At 42.8% G+C, this 26,849-nt stretch overlaps 2 protein-coding genes across 4 annotated transcripts in view; one reads left to right on the top strand and one right to left on the bottom strand.

Moving 5' to 3' along the window:
• Nucleotides 1-1,588: 1,588 nt before the first annotated feature.
• Nucleotides 1,589-6,602, bottom strand: NSA2 (NSA2 ribosome biogenesis factor). The gene is made up of 6 exons (XM_081929455.1): nucleotides 6,461-6,602; nucleotides 5,238-5,425; nucleotides 4,701-4,851; nucleotides 3,420-3,599; nucleotides 2,873-3,065; nucleotides 1,589-1,850 (listed from the first exon to the last, which is right to left on the bottom strand). The coding sequence occupies exons 1-6, from the start codon at nucleotides 6,461-6,463 to the stop codon at nucleotides 1,783-1,785; spliced, it is 783 nt and encodes a 260-aa protein (XP_081785581.1). The 5' UTR covers nucleotides 6,464-6,602; the 3' UTR covers nucleotides 1,589-1,782.
• Nucleotides 6,603-6,757: 155 nt separating this feature from the next.
• GFM2 (GTP dependent ribosome recycling factor mitochondrial 2) overlaps nucleotides 6,758-26,849 on the top strand; it is a 29,326-nt gene continuing 9,234 nt past the window's right edge. For 2 of the 3 annotated variants that reach the window (XM_081929373.1, XM_081929372.1), the window contains exons 1-20: nucleotides 6,758-7,233; nucleotides 8,246-8,333; nucleotides 8,800-8,845; nucleotides 9,392-9,489; nucleotides 10,306-10,431; nucleotides 12,925-13,013; nucleotides 13,752-13,840; nucleotides 15,265-15,325; nucleotides 15,474-15,659; nucleotides 18,290-18,370; nucleotides 19,615-19,763; nucleotides 20,178-20,318; nucleotides 20,410-20,509; nucleotides 20,973-21,162; nucleotides 22,324-22,400; nucleotides 23,507-23,645; nucleotides 23,745-23,930; nucleotides 24,854-24,969; nucleotides 25,471-25,653; nucleotides 26,057-26,235. In XM_081929373.1, the coding sequence (XP_081785499.1) occupies nucleotides 7,171-7,233; nucleotides 8,246-8,333; nucleotides 8,800-8,845; nucleotides 9,392-9,489; nucleotides 10,306-10,431; nucleotides 12,925-13,013; nucleotides 13,752-13,840; nucleotides 15,265-15,325; nucleotides 15,474-15,659; nucleotides 18,290-18,370; nucleotides 19,615-19,763; nucleotides 20,178-20,318; nucleotides 20,410-20,509; nucleotides 20,973-21,162; nucleotides 22,324-22,400; nucleotides 23,507-23,645; nucleotides 23,745-23,930; nucleotides 24,854-24,969; nucleotides 25,471-25,653; nucleotides 26,057-26,182 (2,334 nt within the window). In that variant the 5' untranslated portion in view covers nucleotides 6,758-7,170 and the 3' untranslated portion in view covers nucleotides 26,183-26,235. The remainder of the gene's footprint in view (nucleotides 7,234-8,245; nucleotides 8,334-8,799; nucleotides 8,846-9,391; nucleotides 9,490-10,305; nucleotides 10,432-12,924; nucleotides 13,014-13,751; nucleotides 13,841-15,264; nucleotides 15,326-15,473; nucleotides 15,660-18,289; nucleotides 18,371-19,614; nucleotides 19,764-20,177; nucleotides 20,319-20,409; nucleotides 20,510-20,972; nucleotides 21,163-22,323; nucleotides 22,401-23,506; nucleotides 23,646-23,744; nucleotides 23,931-24,853; nucleotides 24,970-25,470; nucleotides 25,654-26,056; nucleotides 26,236-26,849) is intronic. The other variant, XM_081929374.1, reaches the window with a different exon arrangement.

Below are 26,849 nucleotides of genomic sequence, written 5' to 3'. Positions count from 1 at the left end.
CTACTACTAGGAGTTATGATACTGGTCATCTTCTACTACCCCACTAATAGACAAGACACAACCTTCCCAAATATTTCCTTGTATAAAATAATGTTGGCTGTTTCTTGTCCCCAGGCAGCCAGTGCAACTTCAAAATCCAGTTGGGAAATACCTTTTTTAAGGACCAATCAAAATGTCCACAACATTGTTGGCAAGTGAGGTCTCCAGGACTCTTGATGAGGCAAGTTGCTACACAAAAGCAAATGGCGGGGGAGGGGGGAACCTAGGTTAGCATGTACTATAGACTCAGTTCCAAGATGGAGACTGCTTATTCTTAGCCAGACTAAAAATCTTAAGATGCCTTTTGTAAGCTTTTAAGCTTAATCTTTCTGTTTAATGTGCAGCTAGTGAATTATTATTTTTTAAATAGTTACACAAGCCACAGGTATCAGTGTTCCACCTGCACTTCCATATATGCAGTATTCATGCACCACACAAGCACTTGGATATATGCTAGTGCATATGGCAAAGGTAGGTAAACACTTATCTGTAGTCCACCTCAAACTATTTAGCTAACTACAAAGCACACTTTATGTACCCACTTCTGTACTTTTTCTTTAACGTCTGAAGCCATGCTGTGTATGCCTCCACCTACCGAAGTTTGGGTACCGACTAGCTGCAAGAGGTTTCTTGGTTCTGGTGCCAGTTCTATGGGATGGTTTATAGGGAGGACTGTAGTGGTTCATTGCAATTTGGCTATTTTTAATTGAGCTCAAAGGCTGTTATGAGTCTGTTGGGTGTGCTCTCTGCTCTGCCATTTTCCGGTAGATCTGCCTTGCTGCTTTTGAAACCATTAATGTTGATGTTGTTATTTAACTGCATTTGTATTTTTTACAGTTTCTTTTATTATGAGCTGCTTTGTTTCAGTTTGAATTTTTATTCTGTATCCTACTGTACAAGATATAGGGCTATTATGCTAAAGTTAAACAAGTGAGTAGACAAGTGGAACTTTCAAATGTATTTAAACTTTAGGCCTTGTTAAATGTGCTGTAACACTTTTCACTTCACTGCTCCACACAAACTATTGCTTGATCTTTGCTTTGACATTTGGCATTTCTGTACCTATTAGCCTTTGAGTAGCATTTTCAAAGAATTCTATCTTTAGCACATTTCTAATTTCCTTAAAATTAGGAATAGGTGGCAGATGCGTTTCTTTCCTACTTCATTAATGTGGGAAATGACTACGCGCTCTAGCATTACCAGCATCAAGGGGAGACGTTTGTATGGTTCCTCTATTGAGGACAAATCTTAGGACAAAAAAATATTTTCTTGGACTGAAGGAGCCTTGCATGTTTCTGATCCCAATGCCTGCAATCCATCTTCATGCATTCACAAACACTGACAGTAATATGAATCCCCCCCCTTTGTGTTTCCCATATCAACTTCACTTGTATTAGAAGTCTTAAGTATCTGATATTACTGTCCTTTCTGTTCTATTCTAACTGACCTCTGCTCATGTGTTTACCAAGAGTAGTCTCCTAGAATTTAGCTAACTGCTAAATGCAGAATAAGCCACTTCCAAGAAGTCAAACACTTGTAATGATTGGGATTAGTTAGTTTGGGCCCACAATGGTTTCCTTTTATTGATTGTAATGTTCAGTGAAAAACAGTTCTTAGAATCCATTTCCTGACTTCACATACTGATGCTTTGACACAAGAAGTTCTTTATCTGCAAATGTTTTGAGGAAGTCATGGTTCTCCTTGGAAAAGTAACTGTGTGTATCCAAGACTGTAAGATGCCACTTAGACAAGCAGAACTGCGTTAATGCACCCATCATTTTCTGGATTGTTGGTTACTTGTGCATATTTTCCTGAAATGGGAAAGAACTATATTAGCACTTACTAAAGTGAGAATAAGCTGCACTTATGTTCACAGAAATGGCACATGCTCATGCATTTATTTTCTAAACAGCAATTGTAATGTAGGCATGGCCTATTGGCTAGTCAACTTTGGTCCTCAGTGGAGATGAGAAGTTTCCACTGTTCACTCCCTCTCATGGGAATATGCCTCATCTCAGAGATGCAAAAGGTGCAGATGTCAAGTTGTGCAGAAGTGTTAGTGGTCCACAACACTAAACCACCCTCTCACAAAATAATGAAAAGGAATCCCGTCTCCACATATGTGGATATGTTTATCAAATAGACAAATCGAAACCTTAAAAGGGCTTAAAGGCAAGGAGGCAGCACTTAAAAATGAAACAAAGAAAAGATAAGAAATTTAAACAGAGGACCCATGGAAATAAGTTGGAAGAAAAGGGAACTTCAAATTTCACATCCTAAAGGAGGAGAGCTCTGAACTAACCCATTATTTAGTTAGCCTGATTCTGTGGCTGTTATCCAGCAGACATAGCCACCTGTCGGTGCACCTTTCCACCAAGCTCGAAGATAATAAGGCTTCATACTGAATGGCTAATTAAGTCAGGTCTTGATGTAAGAGTTGGGGCCTACAATTAGCTATGGACAATGCAGTTTAATGTAACATGTAATATGATGCTAGTCTTATTTTGACTAGAAATAAGACTAGTTCATTCACAATGTAGTTTCAGGCCAAATTAACGATACCACAAGACATGTAAAAATATATTCTGACTTTGACTAAGAGAACTGTACATGGGAGTGGGGGGTAAAATATTTTGTATCCTTCATGCTGGTGTTGGGCAGTTAGGCAAGAAGGCAGAATATAATTTTGTTCTCCTATTGCAGGCCTGAGGAAAATCACTCATCTCAAGTTACTGTTTGCATTGAGAGGAAATCCCCCCTCCCTATTGATGCAATAAAAAACCCTACACACAAGTTTAACATTACGATTGGTAACTGATATTCCAATACCTACCCCAGACGACCTTGCCTCCTTGTGTCACGAGACCAAGCTCACTCACATTCACCTCGATGACGGTACCTTTTGTAATTACCCCCAAAGATGTATACAGAGGAGAAGAGGGATTCTTTTTTACACCAAGAATAGGTAGGCAAAAGGTGGCTTTAAGCTCAGGATGTGTTACATGGGCCTTCTTGAATCGTAAACCCTGTTAGGTAAGAAAAGATTGCTGTAACACTAAATAGAGATGAAAACATAACTAGCCATGATGGTGCTTCAATAATCAAATTAACAGTGCAGAAAATTAGAGGTGTCTCTGTTAGATGTTTGGTATTAAATGCTAACTTTTTAGTGTGTAAATTACTGTGCTATCCAATGCCTGCAAATAACAAAAGGTTTTACTGGCTACCTAGTTCTGAAATGTAGATAAGACTATCAGTTCAAAGAAAAATGTTCTATTACCACATTGTTGAAACTGCTAATATTTTCTCCACTCAAGGATGATAATCGTGAAGTGAGCAACAACTTATGTAAAGAATAATCAAGCAATCAAATCATTTACCATTGGCCGAATGAAACGTTCATATTTAGGTGGCTTTCGGGTAAAGCCATCCCCAACAAAACACACTTTAGTAACCATTCTCTTCCAAGCCTTCTTCTTTCTCTTTCCTGTACGGATCACCTTGAGCACTTCTGTTTCTCCCTGAGCACGAACCTTGGGTACAGGAACCTCCCATTTCCCCTGCAAAGAAACAGCAAGAAATGGTTAGAGTGCTAAAGTCTGAGAACAACTAGAATGAACAACATGCTGTCTTAACTAGTCAAGACTAACTACTTGTTAAAAATTGACTGCCATCTGAAAACATGGAAAAAAATACTATAGTTGTGCAGGTGTATGCACATTTTTGCTTGATTTACTAGCCAATCATTGTTTGTTATTACCACCAACACTTTGCCTTTAGTCCTCTGCTCATTCCAGAGAACTAGGGGGACAGAAGGTCTCATAGGCTCTGAAACGGACGGAAGAGATCTATTGCTTTTATGTACTTCAAAGCTGATTATGGCATGAGGCTCTGCTCATAGTGACCTGGGTTTTGGAGCCGGGAGAAGCACAGCATGTATTACAGTGCTTTTGCCTTCTCCAAAGTTCAGTGCCACAGAGTGCTGCTACCCTCTTCACCCTCACCTGCACAGGAGCTGATTTTTTCAGTGTTGTACAGTGCTTTAGCTTCTACCTACTCCAGATCTCCGTGAAATGTCTACCTTGCAGAGAAAGGAATTATACTGCTACTGCGTGTTGAAACTTATTTGGGGGCGGTCATCTCTGACAAGGTGCAAGTCCATAGCTAGGGACATTTCCCCTTCTGCAATGCAATGCAATGCACTGCCCCTCGCCCCTCATCTGCTCTGGAGCACCAGGCAGTGTGCATGACCCTACCATGGGGAGGAGAAGTCCCACTGAACGAGTTTGAACAACACTGGATTTTACCCAGAAACCTAGACCAACTAGGTTTTGATACAACCATATGCAACCTTTATTTTTAAAAAACCCCACACGTTCATGAGTAAAAGTTAAATCAGCTTTTGGAGTATGATATGCAGCAGAGAGTTGCTAAACTGTAAGTATACTGCACACAGTATATTAACGCAAGTCATTGATTTGTCTTGGCAAGTCCAATAATTCCTCACTGGATACACAGGAGAGTTTGCCTGGTTAAAACTGAAAACGGAGAACAGTATGTGTGTACTTCATACCCTGAACAGATACCAGAGCCACCACCTTGAAAATCAGTATTTTTACAGCTTGACAAATAGTGATAAACTGAACTTCTGCAATACTTACAGCTTTCTCTTTTCGCTTCTGTTTAATCATGTTGGAGAGAACTTTAGCTCGGGACTGACCCTCTCTGTCCAGCAGATATGCTGGCACAGCTCCTTCTGGGGTCTTGTCGTCATTTTTCTGCTTGGTATTTCTCTTTTCATGCATCTTAATACTAGATAAATAGAATGTCCACAAATAATTATTATTATTAATTGAAAAGCAAAGTTTCAGGTGGGAATCAAAGTCAATCGAAAATAGTTACATCAACACATGCTTTATACTAGTCACAATGTTTTTCCTAACAGAGAACATGACTAACTCAGCAGAACAAGCTATGCAAAATTAATGTCAACAGAAGACTAACAGTTGTCTGATATAGTTACACAGTGCTTAAAAAGAAAGTGTACATTTGGCATAGGTTTATAAAAGCCCAGTAATAGGCAAACAGTAAGTTTCAAGGAGTAATCATTAGTTTATCTTCCAGTGGAGCTAGTTCTGAACTATATCAATTTTTCACTATACCAAAGAAGTTTAGCTGAACAAAAAAAGCCCACTCACGTCTTTTTCATCTGTATCTTCTCTGCATGGCGCTGTTTATGATAAAGCTTAGCTTTCAGTCCAATCATTTTCTTAGCTTTTTTTGAGCGTTCATGGGCCTCACGGCCCTCTTTCTTCCTCTTCCTCTCATGGTAATCCAAACGATAACCATATCGCTTCCGATGTAACTCTATGTACTCGTTTTGTGGCTGCAAAGTGCAAGGAAATTAAATGTTCAGTTTTTTAAAAATGTCAACAGTAAACATTTGTAAGAGCTTTGTTTACACACACACACACACACACACACACACACACACCCACACCAACCAACCAGTTGGAACTTGTATTTACTATTACCACTTTCACTAATCATCCTATTCATCCTAATAAGTTCCAATTATTGCAATGTAATTGTAACACTATGCACTGTTATTTTAGCTTATGTTTTTATATAGACCTGAAGTTACCATACCTGAAATTACCCAGGGTTCAAGGGTCAAAGACTGCCCATAGAAGGACCTTCAGATTTTTTAAATTGATGCAGTAGACAATAATAGATAAAAATCAAACCGGTTTAACTACTTTGTCAGTTGATGATGATGTAAGAAATCCTGCTTAGTTGTACTTGGCTGTCCATCCCATTGAGCTTGATAGGATTATCTATTTATTTATACTACTACTATACTGCTTAGTATATTAAAAAACAACAACTCTTAAACAGTGTACAGAAAATCAAAACAAATGACCACTACAAAAGTAGTTAACATACAAAAATGCTAAAAATAGCAATGTACTAATGTAACTAACGGTAAGTCACCCCTCTGCTCTTGGTTTTTTCTCCAGGGAAGCAGCCTTAGGTATAGCGTAATGAGAGATGTGCCTTGTCTACGTTATAATAATGAGCATAAGCTGTTTATATTTTGATGCGTTTTTAAGTTAAATAAGGACGTAAGGGCCTAATTGTATCCAATCAAAGGCCCATCTAGTCCAGCAAGGCCAACAAGAGGAAGCCCACAAGCGGGTATTCAGAGGCAGGCTGAGAGCAGAACATAAGCCAGCACGGCTAGCCTTATCCTCAGTGAGTGGGCCTCGCTTTCGTTTAATGATAAGCAAATAAATAGCTTTATACCGGTGTCGCACGTCTTAATGTAAGGCGGAGACTGATAAATCTAAAGGAAGAGGTCTCTGGTCCCCGCCCTCCCTCGAAGAAGCCGAGCCCGCTGAGCCCCCCTTCTGCTACTCACCATGGCGCCGCGGTGCCTCGGAATGGACTAGACTCGGCGCGGGACTCTCGGCGACTCTCCTTCCCGGACCCGAAAGGAAAAGGAGGGTTCCACCGCCAAGCGGCCCCGGCTCGCAACCCGTCCCGCTTCCTGGCGTTCCGCTTCCAAGGAAGGAGACCCAGGTATCGGGCGTCCCCTGGTGCCGGTCGCGCGCTTCTTCTCCCCACCCGCTGCTCTGCTCAGTTTGGAGTCCGGGAAAACGGACAGAGCCTGATTTGCGAAATCCAAGGACTTTTTTTTTAAAAAATAAACGCCTTCCGGAACGGAATAGTAAGGAGGGAGGACTAGAAAGGCGAGCATCCGGCGGAAGTAGCGCGTGTGGCACGCTGAGACTAAACCGGAAGTTTCTAGGAATGCGCAGTGAGCCCTTTTCTGCTCGGAGATTATGCTTTATTCTCAAGAGCGAAGCGATGGACGGCGGTGAGGCAGAATTTCACGCAATAGTTACCTGACGGAGGCGGCGTTTTGGCTGCCGAATAGCCGCTTTTTAAAAGGAATGTTTGGACTGTTTACTTACCAAAAAGAAAGAAACAAATACCGGTTTTAATTCGGTGCCTGTTTGTGTTGAAGAGAACTTGGCCATCGATTTCAATAGGCTTTTTAAAGCGCTCGCCTCAACTCTGCGCCGTTACCCGTAGCAGTTGCTTATGTGATCAGGATACTAGATAGATATGCTGCGAGATACAAGGAAATTGTTACTGGGTCCCCTCAAAGTGGTATGTTTACACAATGTGGTAAGTCCCCCCCCCATCGATTTTTTTTTTTTAACTAGAAAGTATGTTAATAGCCAGTGTTACACAGATAACATTATGTGGACTGTTTTTGCATTTAATTAATTAATTTCTATTTATTAAGCACCTCCCAGAAAATATCTCAAGGTGACATGAACAATAAAAGCAATTAAAAATTCCATTTGTGAACAGCATATGCAATATTTCAATTTCAGATTGAATAAAGATATTTCACTTAAAAGGCTTATTGGAAAATGAAGCTCTTCAGTAGGTGCCAGAAAGAGAATACATAAATAATGCCTGTCTGATGTGTAATGGAAGGAAGTTACAAAGGGTGCCACCACACAAAAGGCCCAGTTTCTGTATTGGACAGACTTTCTGATGAGATGGTATCCACAGGAGGTCTTATACTGTAGAGAGCAATGATTAATTGCATATATAAGGGCTGAGGTCACCATAAGATATCCTCGCCCCAAACTGCACAGGGCTTTGTATACCAAAACCAACACATTGATCTTAGTTTCGTTGCTAATTGGCAGCCAATGCAATTCCTTCCATAGTAGACTTATAATATGGTGCGGCTTCTGGTCCAACCTCAAGGGCAGTTTTACATGCAGCACAATTCAGTAATCCAAAATGGAGGTTACCAGTGCATGGATGATGGCTGTCCTGGCCCACAAACAGCTGTAACTGTGTTATCAGCTGAAGCTGTTAAACTCAATTATAGCTACTGAGGACACCTGGGTCTCTAGTGCCAGGTGGATCTATGAACCTGCTTTTTCAGGAAGAGTATGTAATTAACCAAGCTTACAAGTTTTTTAGCTGGATGGTAACAGTCTATGTTTGGTTGACCTAGGATATATCTGTGACTTATGCTTAAGATATCTAAATCTAGCTAGCTAGTTCTATCCGGAAAAATCAGCATTGGTCTTCCGACAGTGACATGTATTGTGTAGATAAAATTATTTTGGTGAGGTGTGTTGGCTTTCTCTAATTGTGATTTTCCCTTTTGAAGTGTATGTATTGCAGAAAATCAAGAATTATAGCTGTAAAATGCTTCAAAGGTTCTTTAACTCTTCAGAGAAGTTACAGTTTTCCAGCAGGTAATTCCTTCCCCCACTCCCAGCTTACATTTTCTATGCATATCTACTATAATATGATAAAAAGGAATGAGATGTATTTATGAACATATGCTTCTGTGCATAACTGTTACATGCCAGTATTATTGCTGCTGTATGTAAATGTTCTGTATATGGAATTATTTTTGTAGCTGATAATAGGAACATAGGGAACTGCTTTATACCAAGTCAGACAATCTGTCTAACTTGGTATTGTCTACAGAGTTATCCAGGTTTTCTCATGGGGGTGAGGAGACACCCTTCAGAGTTGACAGCGTTGATAATCACATCAGCCAGAGAAAAAAGTGTGTGTGTGTGTGTGTGTTCCTCATGTTCAGTAGTAGACGCAAGTGCAGGAGGATCTCTGATTGGTACTGATGCTTGTGCTGTGAAACATAACTTCTACTCATTGGAAACATTATAAATGCTCTGGCCGCTTCTCTTTTAACAGGTGAAGTAAAATCTTTGCGTTCTATTATCACTCCACCTGCCTCTAAGTAAGTAATTAATTTTCATATATTCTATTTTTCCTATTTATTTTTTGCCCTTCACACATTGGTATTAGGGTAGGCTACATTAAAATTCAACAGAAAAGAATTCATTCCATAAAACCACAATAAATATTGTACTAAAAAAGGGCTGGGAACCAGGCCAAGCAACTGGAAGTGGCCCTCCAGGTCTCTCTATTTGGTCCTTGCAACTCTCTGTAGGCCAAGCCCCTGTCCAGCCATGCTCCATACTCTCTTTGTGTTTTGTCTGGCTGGAATGTCATTGAACTATAATACCTCTTACTTGTCCAGATGAAGAAATGGGTGTGTACAAACTTCTCTTGACTTCTGCATGGCTGTGGTACAAAAGTAAAGGTCAAATCTATTGCTCTGCCTGTTTGTGCCTCTGATGCTACTCACCACTGGAATGCAGCCCCTAGGGTTTAAAGACTGTTCATGTACAGAGCTAAGTTATTTCTTATGTATTATTTGTAAAGTTATAATTGCCTTAAATACTTGGGTGCTAAATGGGAATTCTTTGCTTTTCTTAAACAGAATCCGCAACATTGGCATCATGGCTCACATAGATGCAGGAAAAACAACTACCACCGAAAGGATGCTGTATTATTCTGGGTACATAAGAAACCTAGGAGGTTAGTTAACAAAATCTGCTACGGTTTAAAATTGGTGTTATCATTCTTATAGAGGGAGAACACATATAAAGTATTGCACCACTCAAGCCTCTGCCCCAGGTTAAGTTGGCTGTCACCTTTCTTGTGCTGGTGCAGACTAGTTGTCATTTTATTTTTCCCTTTCTGGGGTCCCTTTTCCAGGGTTCCTGAGTAATAATCCTGGTGCTTTCCCTATGAGGTCTGCTCACTGCCCTGTCCCATGTTTGGCACAGGAAGAGTTTATGGGCATGTCCATGGAGGTTATGGGGCTCTGTTTGCAGGTTTTTTGTTTGTTTGTTCTTTGTATTTCTGTTCTTTGTGTGTAGGAGGATCTGTTCTGCTTGTTGTATGGGGCTCTGCACTGATACTAAGGTTTGGCTTACGTTATCATTTGCATTTTTAAAATGCAGCCTTGCACACATACAAAGTGAGGTTTTGACCGTGGCATTAAGGATGAGCTATTTACTTATATTGCCCCTGCCATGATTTTCTTGCAATGCATTCTACCTCTCCCACCTGATGTTTGTCCAGCACCTTGCATGGTTCACCTATCCATTCAGTGGAAAGGACCTCTATTTCCGTTGGTGCAGGAATACTGCTGCCCTTATACAGGGCCATGTACTTGGCATCCTAACCAGCTTTCCCAGTCTTTGACATTAGATAGGAGAACTGGGCCTAAGGCATTTTGTTTTATGGCATTTCCCCCACGATACATTGCATTCTGATAAAATGAATCAAGAGCTAAGATCATTTTACAGTGGCCAAACTGAAAAAAGCTACATTCTTTTTCTTAATCAGACGTTGATGATGGTGACACAGTCACAGATTTCATGGCACAGGAGCGGGAACGTGGCATTACCATTCAATCTGCTGCTGTAACTTTCGATTGGAAGGGCTACAGAATAAATCTGATAGACACACCAGGTATGTTATTTTGAGTGAGCGAGATAAAGTCAAGGCAATCGTGACCAAGTAACCTCAGATGGCATTGAAAATGTGTAGCTTTGAAAATTTTGATGAAGTCTTGGAAACTTCCACTTTTCAATTAATGTACTTATATAGTGAGTGTAATTTTCCTGGGAATTTCCCCTGTATCATGTCAATTAAAAAGAATAGGAGCTGTGCAAGAATGTAAAAGTTCTCTGTCTGCTGGAGAAATTCCTGCTGACTATGGTCTGTTACTATAAAAACCCTCACATCATTAAGTAAGTTGGTTTCATAATGTCACTGGTTAAATCCACAAAGGCCATATGCTTGTTCTTGGATCATCTGTTTGATGCATGTTGTGTTTATAATTTTGTCTGTTTCAGGATCAGAGTCCAGGAAAACTTGGGTAGACATAAGTTTTTAACAGACATTTAAAAGCATTACTGTCTGGGGCTCTTTTCAGAGAGTGGGTGCTATCACCAAGTGACTGGTGACTGGGGGCGGCCGCCGAGACCACATAACACCGGTCTTGAAAGACCTACATTGGCTCCCAGTACGTTTCCGAGCACAATTCAAAGTGCTGGTGTTGACCTTTAAAGCCCTAAACAGCCTCGGCCCAGTATACCTGAAGGAGCGTCTCCACCCCCATCGTTCTGCCCGGATGCTGAGGTCCAGCGCCAAGGGCCTTCTGGCGGTTCCCTCATTGCAAGAAACAAAGCTACAGGGAACCAGGCAGAGGGCCTTTTCGGTAGTGGCGCCCGCCCTGTGGAACGCCCTCCCATCAGATGTCAAAACGATAAACAACTACTTGACATTCAGAAGACATCTTAAGGCAGCCCTGTTCAAGGAAGTTTTTAATGTATGATACTTTAGTGTTTCCTGGTTTCTATGGAAGCCACCCAGAGTGGCTGGGGAAACCCAGCCAGATGGGCGGGGTACAAATAATAATAAATTATTATTATTATTATTATTATTATTATTATTATTATAATCCACTGGACATGGAATGACATGTAGGGTTTTCTTAGGAGATCTTAAGTATCAGTTTGGTCTGTACCATGGGAGGTAGTCTGCTAAGTATCGTTGTGCCAAATTGTTTAGGACTTTAAATGTCAGCAACAAAACTTTGAACTTAGCTTGGCAGCTAATAGGCAGCCAGTGCAGATCTTTCAACCCACTAAGCACTCTAGTAGCTGCATTTTGCATCAGTTGCATTTTGCATCAGCTGCAGCTTCTGAACCAGACACAAGGGTAGTTCCACATACAGTGTGTTACGGTAGTGTAATTGCGAGGTTACCAGTGACACAATCTGGCCTTAAATTCCAAGGTACTTCATGTCTTGGATATCAGTGCTGCAGAAGCTTGTTTGGAGTGGATGTATCTGGTTCTTGATAAATCACGCAGAGGTCAAGTTCATTAGCAAAAGAAGAAATTTTACTAAAGGTTTTCCAACTTGATTACAAAAAAGAAAAAAGAAAAGAAAACCCCTTCAGAAGGGTTAGAATACAAAATTAAGAATGAGAAACCAGCCCACTGAGCTCACAGATTTATCTGTCTGGTTCAGCGTAACCTTGAGATAACAGAATATAAATCATAATATCTCCAGCTGCCTCAGCAGAAAAGAACAGAACTTTCCAGAATGAACCAGTATTTCCCAGTTTGTGCCCTCAAAGACTTTAGCCACAACAACCAGTGCATAGACCATAGTGGCTATGCTATCTCTGTTCAGGTAATGTGTAAGCCACTGAATTCACCAGGCTAGTGACAGTGATTTATTTAGGATCACCCGTAAGCTACACTTCTGCTCTTTCAGATGAAGTGCAAACCCACCCAGAACTGTTACACAATTCAATTCTAGGAACTTGGAACTACCAATCATAGGATCTCGGTATTATTAGTTATTTTCCATCCCATGGCTGCACCCAAAGACGGTTTAGGACATGCATGGTCTCTCTTGATTCAGATGTTCCAGAGAAATAGATCTGATATTTCCCTCAGATTGCCTAATGGCAGCCCACAACAACTTCATATAAATATTAAATAGCACATGGGACAAAATCCTCCCCTTTGGCACTCTGCAGATCAGCTAACAGAGGGCTGAGGTGTCTCTGGAACTGACCTGCAAATAGGAGCAAAGCCACTGTAAAACAATGTCCTCCCATTTCACAAAGATGAACCAGGAGGAGGCAGTGGTCAGCTGGGTCAAAAGCTGCTGAGAGATCTTGGAGAATCAATAGGATCACGTGCCTGCTGTTGCTCTCTATTGAAGTTCATCCACCAGGGTGTCCCCAAACCAGGCCTGGGTGCAGACTGGAATGGGTGTAGATCATCAGTTTCATCCAAGAGGGTCTAGTGTGGTTTTAGACTGAGTGCCTATTCATCACAAACCAGTAAAAAGTTATTAGGTGAAGACATGCTGCCTTTCTAATATTGTTAAAGCGTTACTATTCTTACGACCTCTGTTACTTCTCTGTGTAAATTGTATGTTAGGTCATGTGGACTTTACAGTGGAGGTGGAACGTTCACTGAGAGTGCTGGATGGCGCAGTGGCTGTATTTGATGCCTCGGCTGGTGTGGAAGTAAGAATGAGCACAGTGTGCTGTGACTTTACCTCACTTTAGTCCTGTTTCTATATCCATGATTTTAACTGCTGAGAACTTAAGGCCTAGATGCTCACTTCCACCAGCAAATACTTGCCTCACATCATAAGAAGAGTGTATGTCATCAGATGGAGGTAAAGGCAGGACAAGAGCCTTTTGGGGGTGGTTAGTGATCTGCTGCCCATGTGTCAAAGCTGCCCCCATTTCTGCAAAATGCAAGCCCCACAGCTATGAACGTTTATCCTGAGGATCCAAAATGGCAGCATCTGCATGATAGCATAAGAAATGCTGTGTTGGACTAGCATTCTTTCTCTAGTAGCAGCCAGTGAGATGCCTCTTGAAGTATTTAAGAAGAGCATGTTCCCTTGTTTGCCCAACAAGTACTGTACCCAGAGGTTTTAATGACATACTGATTTCAGTGACATATATTGCAGATTGACTACAGTTGTTTTTTTAAAAGAGCTCCAGTTCTTTGAAGGTGCCTGCCAGCTGCCACCCAACTCCCCCGCTCCATTCCTCATCCATCTCATTTGCCGCTCAGTCTCTTGACTTCTCCACATCTTGTCTCATCTGTCTTACTGCAAACCTTCTGAGTAGGAGCCATGCCCATTTTGATGCCTCATACATTGCAAGTGTTAAATAAGTGTTTACACAATTGTAGGTGACAGCAGGCACCCGTTTTGCCGAAAGGATTGACACTTTCCATCTTTGCCTTAGGCTCAGTCTTTGACAGTGTGGAGACAAGCAGACAAGCACCACATTCCACGGATTTGCTTCTTAAACAAGATGGACAAAAATGGAGCAAGGTACTAAGATGTCTATTTCTTCCAGGGTCAGTGAAGCAAGGAAAGGCTTGCTTCACTGATTATATTTTAGGGTGGTTTCTGATTATCCAAGATTCGTGTGACTTAACACGAATGTTAACTGTGCAGTGGTTGCTTTAATTCCTTTTATGTGAAATTTACAAAAATGCTCACTTGCCTGGTTGCTTGGGATGCTTCCTGGTCACCAGACAGGGTAACTTTACAATATTTGTTTGATTCATCCTTTGATTCTACAAATAACTTAGATATAAGTATGTATGAAAAGGTGGGCTTGAAAAAAGAATGGTGTGAATTAGAAAAACCTGGATATTTGCAAGACAGTTTTAAAATATTCAGATAAGGAAGTTAAATGCTTTCAAAATATGTACTTAATCTGCATAACTGACACCCTAGTCCTATCATGTTTGTGGAAAATCCCAACTAGCGTACATATGGTTCCATCAATTCAGGTCTTCAGAAAGGCTCTAAGGTCCGGTTTGTTTTGAGTTGCTTTCTCTTGGACTGAGATGGGCTTAGGTGTTTTAAATGGGCTTTGTGTTGGCTGGAAATAAACTATTTTTAAGGTGCTTATGCTAGTTGTTAGCTCCATTTGGTTTTATTGTTGTCAGATTCAATTTTGGTATTGTGTTTTATAAGCTGGTTTGTGAAAGTTTGACCTTAACAGGCAACCTAGAAATTTCTTTAAAAGATTGAGCTGCTTGAGATGCAGTGTCTCAAATGTTTATGGCAGCCTGCCTTGCAAACAGGACTCCCTGATGGTGAAAGTGTTAGTCCATTTATGGCCCGGTTTTCCTGTGTGTCTAGCAGCTTCTCACGTGCCAGAGTGGTACATGTGACTGTGTACATGGGCACAATTTCTGCACTGTGACTTTACCTGCTGATGCCAGGTTATCACCTCTATTACTAAATGAGGGTTGGGCAGCAGCTTGTTACTATTAGCCAGTATAGCAAGCTGCTGCCCAACCAGTAGCTGTGGCTGTTGATGCTCTGGCCTAGGTTCTACTTCTTTGTTAGTACAGCAACATGTTGTGGATGTGCTGGGTTTGATGGGTTTTGCTGCTGGTATGAGACAGGGCTTTGGTTATTAGCATGTGGTTTCTTGCATTCTAACTTAATGAACCATTAGGGTCACAAGTGCATATTATTTAAAGATGAATTCTTTTATGTGTGGCTAAAAAACCCAGACTGTTCAATGAGTTGGGAGGGTTGTTATTGAACTTGAGATTTCCACATTTGGATCCTTTCTCAGATGTTTAGTTTTTTTGTGTGTGTTTTTAGCTAAAACACTGCGTTTTTATTTAGTTCCCTATCTATGTCTCAGGTGGGGTTTTTTGGTTGGGAGGAGTGACATATTGGATAAAGATAAAGACATGATTTTCTCTCTAACAGTAATAATTTGTCTTTAGTTTCACCTATGCAGTTGAGAGTATCAGGCAGAAGTTGAAGGCTAAGCCTCTGCTTTTACAGGTAATGTAAAACAAACTTTTACTTTTAAACAATTAGCATTAGTTACAAATCATGATGCATTTTAACTTTGGTGTTTCCTTCATACTGCTATGTCTTACTATCTAATTGTGTTTATTTATATTTTTGTTCTCCTTCCCACTGAATCCAGTTGCCAATTGGAGAAGGAAAGAACTTTAGGGGAATAGTTGACGTGGTGACCATGAACCAAATTATTTGGAAATCTGCAACCGAGTTCGATGATGGAAAGAACTTTGAACAGAAACCCTTGGAAGAAACGGATGATCCTGACTTGCTAAGGGTTGCCAGGGATGCAAGAAATGCCTTAATAGAACAAGTAAAGTTCTAAAGTAAATATGATATGAAACAGTTGAGACCTTTGATTAATGCAAATATGTCTGAAAACCAAAACTCAAGTGACTGATACTGTTGGCCATACAAGTTGAGATTCTGATAAAATTGTATATTGGGATGTTTTAAATAACGATACACTAGATACTTTAATTATCATATTTTGTACACTTGACTACTGGGAGAGAAAAAAGTTCTATATTTCCATTTATACACACTGCATTTTAATTTGCAGGTTTGTACACTCCTACCCAATTTTGAATTTTGGTTCAATATAAACAATGTTCCCTGTTTATAAGCACTGTTGTGGTATCTGCAGCCTTGTCATTCTTCAAGGAAAACCTGAGCTGCCCGTGGGAGTTTCTTCCCCGCTTTGCCCAACCCTTGTTCTCTCTGGGTTGGAGATAAAGAGGCTAAAAATATAAAAGCAGAATTAGGGAAGTTTATATTTTCACTTTGCTGAATACTCTAAAATTCTATATTTTAAAATTTCATATACAGTGGTGCCTCGCAAGACGAAATTAATTCGTTCCGCAAGTCTCTTCGTCTTGCGAGTTTTTCGTCTTGCGATGCACGGTTTTCCATAGGAATGCATTGAAAATCAATTAATGCGTTCCTATGGAAAACGCCTTCCCCCGACCTCTTCTGGCGGGCGGCATTTTAAAATCACCCGGGACAGCGGAGGACTTCTCCGCTGTCCGGGGCGATTTAAAAGCCCCTGGGAAGGCAGGCAGGGGGGACAAAGGCTTTCTCGCCCCGCCGCTCGGCTTTGGGACATCGTTCCGATGCCGGGCGGCGGGGGGAGGCTTTCTCGCCCGGCCGCCCGGCTTCGGGACATCGTTCCGATGCCGGGCGGCGGGGGGAGCCGTTCCTGCCCCACCGCCCGGCATCGGAACGATGCCCCGAAGCCGGGCGGCTGGGGGAGGCGTTCCTGCCCCACCGCCCGGCATCGGGACGATGCCCCGAAGCCGGGCGGCTGGGGGAGGCGTTCCTGCCCCACCGCCCGGCATCGGGACGATGCCCCGAAGCCGGGCGGCTGGGGGAGGCGTTCCTGCCCCACCGCCCGGCATCGGGACGATGCCCCGAAGCCGGGCGGCTGGGGGAGGCGTTCCTGCCCCACCGCCCGGCATCGGGACGATGCCCCGAAGCCGGGCGGCTGGGGGAGGCGTTCCTGCCCCACCGCCCGGCATCGGGACGATGCCCCGAAGCCGGGCGGCTGGGGGAGGCGTTCCTGCCCCACCGCCCGGCATCGGGACGATGCCCCGAAGCCGGGCGGCGGGGGGAGGCGTTCCTGCCCCACCGCCCGGCATCGGGACGATGCCCCGAAGCCGGGCGGCTGGGGGAGGCGTTCCTGCCCCACCGCCCGGCATCGGGACGATGCCCCGAAGCCGGGCGGCGGGGGGAGGCTTTCCCGCCCGGCCGCCCGGCTTCGGGACATCGTTCCGATGCCGGGCGGCTGGGGGAGGCGTTCCTGCCCCACCGCCCGGCATCGGGACGATGCCCCGAAGCCGGGCGGCGGGGGGAGGCGTTCCTGCCCCACCGCCCGGCATCGGGACGATGCCCCGAAGCCGGGCGGCTGGGGGAGGCGTTCCTGCCCCACCGCCCGGCATCGGGACGATGCCCCGAAGCCGGGCGGCTGGGGGAGGCGTTCCTGCCCCACCGCCCGGCATCGGAACGATGCCCCTAAGCCGGGCGGCGGGGGGAGGCTTTCCCGCCCGGCCGCCCGGCTTCGGGACATCGTTCCGATGCCGGGCGGCGGGGGGAGGCTTTCCCGCCCCGTCGCCCGGCATCGGGACATGGTTCCAATGCCAGGCGGCGGGGGGAGGCTTTCCCGCCCCGTCGCCCGGCATCGGGACATGGTTCCGATGCCGGGCGGCGGGGGGAGGCTTTCTCGCCCCGTCGCCCGGCATCGGGACGATGCCCCGAAGCCGGGCGGCGGGGGGAGGCGTTCCTGCCCGGCCGCCCTGCATCGGGACGATGCCCCGATGCCGGGCGGCGGGGGGAGGCTTCAAAAGCCGTCCGGGGGCTTTTAAATCGCCCCGGACAGTCCCGGGGCGATTTAAAAGCCCCCGGTTAGGCAGGCAGGGGGGGCAAAGACTTTTGCCCCCCGCCCGCCTTGGGAAGAGGTCCAGGACCTCTTCCCAAGGCGGGCGGGGGGGCAAAAGTCTTTGCCCCCCCTGCCTGCCTTCAAAAGCCGTCCGGGATAGCGGGAAGCGCTTCCCTGCTATCCCGGACCGCTTTTAAAATGCTGGCGGTGGGGAGCAAAGCCTTTCGCCCCCGCCGGCCTTCCTGGACCTCTTCTGAAGTCCGGAGGGGGGAAAAAGGCTTTGCTCCCCACCGCCAGCATTTAAAAAAAGGTCCCCGAGATTTCCCTATGGGCTTTCGTCTTGCGATGCAAGCCCATAGGGAAAATCGTCTAGCGAAGCGTCGCAAAACCCGAAAAACCCTTTCGTCTTGCGGGTTTTTCGTCTTGCGAGGCATTCGTCTTGCGGGGCACCACTGTATTCTTTTACATGCCAATTGGTGATTTGCAGATGGTCAAACAGACATTTGGTGCACTAACTTGAATAGTGTGTAATGGCAGTAGTGTAGATTTTTTCTCTCTCTCTTCATAAGGTTGCAGACCTGGATGATGAATTTGCTGAGCTGGTCCTTGGGGATTTCAGTGAGAATTTTGATGCCTTGCCGGCTGATAAGGTACATGGCTCTGGGGGTTGTTTATTATATGAACTGCATATTATTACAGTTTTATTGTATTTGTACATAACAGGGTAGAGTGCCTTTTTCCTGCATGTGTGAAGCAACCAAATTATTAACGATTGGTAGAGAATGCTAGGATACTGTGGCAAACCTGCAGGAATGTGATTTGGTAAGGGGAGTGATGAGATGGCAGCAGGCAGGGAAGGAAGGAAGGAAGACGAGAGTAAAGCTGTTGTGAATCAGTAGGTGCATGACACGTATTGACAGTATTTAGAAATAGTTAATAAAAGGGTACTGCCCCCCTGCAGTTGACAGGATAGTTATCTTCTGCTCCATGTCAGTATGTTAGTCCAGACAAAATATTGATACAAGCCAACATGCAGAGCCACACAACTAGTTCATTGAGTCCAGGGGAACTTTGAACTGGCAGGCTGCAAACAGTTGCCTGCACCCCTTCCATACAGTGCCATGACTTTTGAAAGTGAGAAAAGTTTCACAAGCAGCTTGGGACACAGTGGATGCAGGTAGGGCCCACTGTGCAAATACAAATAGTTTTTAAAAAGCTATTGGGTGCCCTTAAGTCTTTGGGCATACCTTGGCAGCACTGGGGTGCATAATGTTAAGCTGCATGTCTTACTGGTATTAAAACATGTTTTCCTTTTAATAAGGGAGGCAATTCTTTCTAGAAACTGCATGGTTTTATGGGAAGACCTGATCGTAAAATGTTTTAAAATGATATCCTACTAATATGTTCTGTTTATAATGGGTAAGAATCCTTAGGTTGAAACAAGAGCCACAAGCCTTAAAACCAAGTGGCAGCTACAAAGCCATAGAAAGGATAGGGGTTTTTTTCTGGGCAGCAATACTATAAACCCTGAGGGTCACGGTTATATTCAGGAAGGTGCTTGCAATGCCTGCAAGGTGAAGGCTGAGGAATATGGCCAGAAAGCCTGTTCCATAGCACTCATTGGTTGCTTTGTTTTTTGGGGTGGCTTGAGAAAATATGCCCTAAACGAAATTTTCTGAGGTCTTTGATAAATATCACATAATTCATATCAAGCAGAAACCCATAACTTAAGTATTTTTTCATTAGGACCTTGAATAATGTATATGATAAACACGTTATGACCAAAACAAAATGCCATCTAAAGGTGCAACTCAGTTAATGCTTGAGCTGTATACTCTTCCTTTGACTCTTAAGTAGATCATTGTTAAAATTATGAATCTCTGTGCCTCTGCAGTTGCATTCTGCTGTACGAAGAGTAACCCTAGCACAGAAAGCTGTACCTGTGTTCTGTGGAAGTGCACTGAAAAACAAAGGTGTTCAGCCATTACTGGATGGCGTCACCAGGTATTTACCTGCACCGGATGAACGCAGCTACGACTTCGTGTGAGTAAGAAGATGATGCGTTTTAATAAGTTTAAGCATGTGTTAGAAAAGCCATGAAAAAGAAACCGTTTATTAACATCTTATGGGAGATTACAAATAGGCTGGGTTCTTGGGGAGGAGAGAGAGGCTCTAGTGAGGCACAGACCTGGGAAGCATGCACAGACCACACATTGTAAGTAGCAGCTGGTCTGCTGCAATGTGCACTCATAGCCCAGGACTGGGTAATTCCTATGCAGATTCCTAAAAGGATACAGGGTACACAATGCCCCTCATTTTTCTATTAAGCAGTTTTATTTTAGCTCTGCTAAACTAGCACCAATAAACAGATTATTTGTATAGCCAGAGAAAATGCCCTATTTTTTATCATCCAAAATATCCATTAATGTTATATTTTTCCTTCACTACTTTTTGCAGGCAGTGGTATAAAGATGACCTGTGTGCTCTAGCATTTAAAGTTATTCATGACAAACAACGTGGGCCGTTGGTTTTCTTCCGTATTTACTCTGGCACAATGAAGCCTCAGTCAGCTGTCTATAATATTAGCAAAAACTGCACGTGAGTAAGAAAGGGGTGAGGAAAGGATTGTGAGTGTAACTGTTCAGATTCCTCAATAGGAGCAGCATTTAATCTGAGCTATTCCTTGCAGGGAGAGAATGAGTCGCCTGCTTCTTCCTTTTGCTGATCAGCAAATAGAAATCTCTTCGCTAACGGCTGGCAATATTGCCCTCACAGTTGGATTGAAACAGGTGAAGAAATATGAATCCCAAACATTTTTGAAAAATTGCATCAACATTAATGTGGAGAATTACATTTTGCTGATTGCCAGTGTTACTGGGAAAAAGTGACACCAATTCTCTAGTAACTTCTTTATTTTTTAATGACGTAAGCTTTTGGTTGGTTCTGTTAGGGAATCTCTCTGCAGCTGACTAGCAAAGGGTTTACTTTGTTTAACAATGTCTTAAACATCAAAGAAGCTTTTGTCCCAGTTTTTTCAATATGGTTCTCTCTACTGGCAAAGAAAAACAATTAGAGAAGGTGAGTTGAAGCAAAACCAAAAAGTTGCTCTAATTGCTGTCATCCCAAATTGGTTTGTCTTTTGCCTGGGAAAAGACCGCTTTCTGCAATTGGCTAATTTTCTGTGCTTTTTAATGATGAAAACCAATTACATGTTGACAAACGGCATGCCATGTGCTTTTTGGCATCCCCCAGAGCGCCACTGGCGACACCATTGTTTCGTCAAAGGCTTCAGCAATGGCTGCAGCTCAACAAGCTGGAAGAAATGTGGGGTCAAAGCACGGTCGAAGCAGCGAAGTAGAGAATCTTATCTTGGCCGGCATTGAGATTCCAGAGCCAGTCTTCTTTTGTACCATAGAGCCGCCTTCTATGGCCAGGCAACCAGGTATGAAGCAATTACTGAAAGTGCTAATAGTGTACTCTTAATTCATACGTAGTCCTGAAGAAATGGAACGTTCTGCGGTTTCTCAATATGCACAATGTGTTCAAGAAGACATATTAAAAAGGGCCAGTGTTCTCATTTAGATCCAGGATGGAGGAGGGGATGAATATTCTTTGCCGGTTTATAAAAAGTTGTTTAAAGTATAGTCGTACCTTGGATCTTGAATGGCTTAGTTGCTGAATGTTTTGGTTCCCAAATGATCGAAAACCAGAAGTGAGTGTTCTGGTTTTTTAATTTTGTTTTTGGAAGCCAAATGTTCGACGGGGCTTCCACGGCATCTGATTGGCCGCAGGAGCTTCCTGCAGCCAATCACAAGCCGCGCTTTGGTTTCCGAACATTTTGGAAGTTGAACAGACTTCTGGAACAGATTCTGTTCTACTTCCAAGGGACAGCTGTATTGACTAAAATGCCTAATTCAGAGTCTGGAACAGAGCTTTCCTAACTTTTCATGCCGGTGACACATTTTAGACATGCATCATTTCGCGACACAGTAATTTAGTTTTACTAGCAAACTGGAGGTTAAATGAACTCCTTTCAAGCCCTGGGAGTGTTGACACAACACACACTGCAACTGGTACACTAATGTGTCGCGACACACAGTTTGGAAAGCTCTGGTCTAGGAACAAGTTCTGTACTCCTAAGCATGGTCGTGATTGGCAGCTCCCTGTGTGACAAAAGATTTCTTGAAATGGATTCAGGGGTTTCAAAACCAGCTTATGATGCAACATAGTGTTCAAAGGGGAAGTGAGGGAGAGAGAAATTATCATTGGGACCATAAGCATTTGAATTATTTTACTTCCATCATTTCGGTGGAGTTTTGATCCTATCTTTTGTTGGAAGCTAGAATCTTTTAGTATAGCAGTACAGAAACATTAATAGGTTGATTACAGCTAAAGATACTTTAGCTATATTTGGAAGGCTTTGCTATTCCTATATATTGCTATTTACTCCAACCTTTTTTTGATGGAAGGGGAGAAGGAACACAGTAACACTGCTGCCTCTTCCCTCTCCTACCTTTAATGTCCACATATTATTTAAATCCTCAGCAGAGTCTACTTAAACCCCAATTAAGCTCTTCATATATAGTCAATACTTTTATTTTAGATCTAGATAATGCCTTGGCTTGCCTGCAACGTGAGGATCCAAGTTTGAAAGTCAAGATTGATTCAGACACTGGGCAGGTAAGGCCTTTAGTGCCAATTACTAAAGTTCTCCCAATATTATAATGTCAATTCTTCCTTGACTGTGTTTTTAATGTCTGTGAATGCAACAACTATTACACTGTGTCAGGCCAATTCAAGTCTGTAATGTAGATATATCCTAAGTGCCATGGCTTTCCAATGAGAAACGTTGGGAATTTGTTTTCTGTAACAGTATTATTTTCCCTTCTCATAGATATGCAGTTCTGCTGCTTCTGTGGAAGCCATTATGATTAAATTGGTTTAAAACCAATTTGGGTTTGTAACATAACCTTAGAAACATTTATTACTAAGATGTGATTTAAAAATAGAAACAAAAACGGAGGTTAAACAAGCAAGTATTAGTGTTACAAATTTTGCAACTTTATTTTTTATAGCTGCATTAAAAGCTGTGACCTTTTACCTGTAAACTGCACACAGCTTAACTTGGCACCAGTTTACTTCATTGGGGAGTTGTTTAGATATGTTAAGAGGCCATAAGTTTATAACATGTGATTAAATATTGAGAAAAATATAAATGAAGTCACATGAATGCTACCAGTGTTAAGGATATTCTGAGAGTTCTTTTGTCTTGTTTTGTGGCATAAAAAACATGTATCTCAAACTGGTAACTTTAATACTGACCTGCATTCTGTTTTAGATTATGAAGCTGTTCTTATTTATTCTGTTTTTAAATCCAGAAAATTTTATAAACTCGTATATTCCCTTTATATTATGTCACTTTTTCACAAGTCTCTAATTCTCCATGCCTTTAATTCTCCATCCATAGTTCATTTCTGGCTTGCAAATTGAAATTTTGGATTTGCCGTATACTTTTCATATACTTTGGAGATCTGTTAACAACAACATCATTTAAGCTCCTCTATTTTGCAGAGTTCTCCCACTATTCTCAGTTGAGTTAAATGAGCCAACGTAGGCCTAAGTCAGTGAAAAATGCAATCTGCTTCCTGCTGTGTTGCTGTTCCCCTTGATCTAGGTTTTATTTAATCTCATCTGAATTATCCTGTTGAAAGAAGATAAAAGTAGCTCACCTCTGTACCCCATGACTTTGATGTAACTGTTAAGAATACTTTCACATTTTTTGCCAGACTATCCTCTGCGGCATGGGAGAGCTGCACATTGAGATAATTCAGGACCGAATCAGACGTGAACATAAACTTGAGACCTATCTGGGACCTCTTCAGATAGCTTACCGAGAAACAATCCAAAACTCTGCTAAGGCTATAGGTAAAGTAACTGTCATCTTGGAACTGCAAGTGAACGACTTAAAATTTTGTTAGCAAGAAGTTCAGTGTGATCTGTGGGACTTCCATTATTTTGTCACAGACACGCTGGACAGAACTGTAGGAGAGAAACGGCACCAGGTGACTGTAGAATTGGGAGTGAGACCGTGGGCGGGAGAAACGTCAGCAACAGCACCGGTCATTGAGTATGCAGAGAACGTCTGTGACTCACTCCAGCCAGATCTTCGTGAAGCTATAGCAAACGGAATCCATACATCGTACCTTCAAGGTAAGAGCCACCTCAATCCTTATTTTGAATTTATTAGAATTGTTGTTTTCTGAGTGCCTAGCCCAAGCAAAGTCATTTTGTGAAATGGATCCAACATAATGATCAGAATCTTCCTCCCCATCTGCACCCCACTTGCCTGTCCCTACCCCCTTCCTTCTGGGTTTGATTATGAGTTGTTATGAATAAAATGCTGCAAAAAATAAGTGTTCTGAAATTTGTATGTGAAAATCTTTTAAGTTTCTTTTTTTAAAACAAATAAACTAAACACATATGGCAGTGTGGCCTGGACTCTGAGCTCTGCAACCCTGATAATTCTGTGAGAGAGATTTTAAAGTATGTTTAGCAGTAACCATGGATAAAAGTTGCCTGAGGTAGCTCAATCCAGTTGATGGATGAATCATGGCAGTCAGTTCTGGTTTCTGATCAGAGTTGGTGTTCTCTTGGTGGCGCAACAAGTTAGCACAGCCTGACTAAATATTGAATTCTTCATACCTATTATTTTCCCATTCCATGGGTTAGTAGAAAATTGGAAACTGTAAATTAATGCAAATATATTCCTCTATGTTGTTTGATTACTCAGTTTCTTTCTTTTTAAAGAAAAAGAACAAAGCTTGTGTGTCTGGTGCCGTTTGACAGGGTTGTCCTTACCTAATGATAGGTAGATTATCATTAGTGATGACTGAGGTGCTTTTACTTTTTCAAGGCTAGTAAGACGACCAAAACAACAGATTCCCTGTCAGTCAGTGTAGACAGCATTGAGCTTGATGGCCAATGGCTTAACAATGAGTAATGCAGATTTCTGTGTTCCTGGCTACTATCAGTGTCAACTAAATGTTATGCAGACATTAAGGAATGTCCTTTTCCTAGCTTCCTAAGAAATGTTCATTTGGTGTTAATGCATTCTTTGTATGTTCATGTTGTAGGACCACTGCTGGGGTTTCCAGTTCAAGATGTAGTAGTGACGGTACATGCAGTGACTGTAAACTCTGATACATCTCTGACAATGGTTTCTGCTTGTGTTTCTCGTTGCATGCAAAAGGTATAAGTCCAACTTTCTTTCTGAGGTCATTTGCAGCAGTCTTCATTCAAAGTAACAGAATTACAGAGGGGTTAAACAGAGTCTCCCTTAATGGTTCCCAAATGGTGGTCTGTCCAGAGCAGGCCTTCTCCCTCCTTGCTTACTGCATCTTTCCCAGAGCCTGCTGAGCAAGGCTTTGCCTGCCACAGAGAGAGTTTTTAAAGCCTTGCTTAGCAGCTTCTGGAGGCTCTTGTGAGATCTCGCACAGCCCCTCCCAATGGTTTCTTCTATTTATTTTTTGATGACACACACAAAGCTGCAATGGCATAAGTAAATTGCGTGTTAAGTTCCAGGCCTATATTCAGTTCCATTATTTATTTGCTTTACGTCTGTTGATATTCTCATGCACAACCAGCAAAGGTGTGATTACAGATTAATTATGTGATATGTTAGCGTCATGTATATTGATGACTGTGCTGAATAAGCATTTGCCTTTAAGAATGTTCTTGTTCTGCTTGTTAGGCTCTGAAGAAAGCTGATAAACAAGTGCTGGAGCCTCTCATGAACCTGGAAATAACAGTGGGCAAAGATCACCTTGGTGCCGTACTGGGTGACCTTGCACAGAGAAGAGGCAGCATTCAGGAAATTCAGGGTCGCCAAGACAACCAAGTTGTAATTGCATCTGTTCCATTGGCTGAAATGATGGTATGTGCGTAAGGTGCTCAAAACGGATGCTGCATATTTATTTTGTGTTATCAGGGTGTTTTGCAGCTCTGTTGAACAAAGCAAGGCATGCCTACACTACAAGTGTGAACTTTTACTGTTGCTTTTCATGAAAAGTAGGAACCATAATTTTTGATGGTGCTGAGATTTCTGTATAAAGTTGCGTTATTCTGTGGTAGACCGATGGTTATCCATCTTGCTAGTTCATACTGTCCAGTTTGATTGGACTGGAGTTAAACCAGAGCGGGGGCTGCTTTTCTAGGAATTAAACTACTTAATGGTTCCAGTGGAATGATTTTTTTAAAAAAATTAAGGTAGTAGTTGTGTAACCTAGTATGGATCAACTTCCATAAAAGTAATTATTATCTATTGGTTTTTGTTGTAGGGTTATTCAACAGCTTTGCGCTCTTTGACATCTGGCTCGGCAACATTTACATTGGAATTGGCAAGCTACCAAGTGATGAGCCTCCCAGAGCAAGCAGCTCTGCTTAAGAGGAGTGGTTTGCAGTAGGATCAGCATGGAGGAACAAGGAATTGCCTCTAACAAGGCAGCAGTGGATTTTTGTAAGTCTCCTACCATCAAAGCATGTGGCTTCAGTTTAGCACGCACACCGTGGGAGTATCTTGTAAAATACTTGCTAGTTACAAAATTTGAGCAGAGTATTTTCACAGAAGTAGTAAAACAGAAGCAACTACCTCTTCCAGGCTACTGTATTACTGCAGTTGTCTGCTTTCAGTGATTACGTAGAACGCGCTGCAATATTTGTGTCTCATTCTGAATACCGTATTTTTCGCTCTATAGGATGCACTTTTCCCCTCCAAAAATTAAGGGGAAATGTGTATGCGTCCTATGGAGCGGATGCAGGCTCCTTGGCTTCAGTGATAGCAACAAGAAGCCTCCGAAGCGCAGAGGGAGCGCTTCCTCCATGTTCCGGAGGCTTCATGTTGCTTTCGTTGAAGCCTGGAGAGCGAGAGGTGTTGGTGCGCACCAACCCCTCTTTCTCTCCAGGCTTCAGGGATAGCCGCCTGAAGCCTTTGGAGTGCAGCGCGAGTTACCGCTGCATTCCGGAGGCTTCATTCAGGTTCCTTTTGCTGAAGCCAGGAGAGTCTTGCTCTCCCAGCTTCGGCAAAAGGAACCCAAAGCCTGAGGAGCGCAGCGGGAACTTGCTCGGAAGGCT

This window comes from Podarcis melisellensis, assembly GCF_964234715.1.
Source record: "Podarcis melisellensis genome assembly, chromosome: 11".
Lineage (NCBI taxonomy): Eukaryota > Metazoa > Chordata > Lepidosauria > Squamata > Lacertidae > Podarcis > Podarcis melisellensis.
Note: the sequence above shows the minus strand (reverse complement) of the source record. Positions and strands in the feature narration are given on the sequence as shown.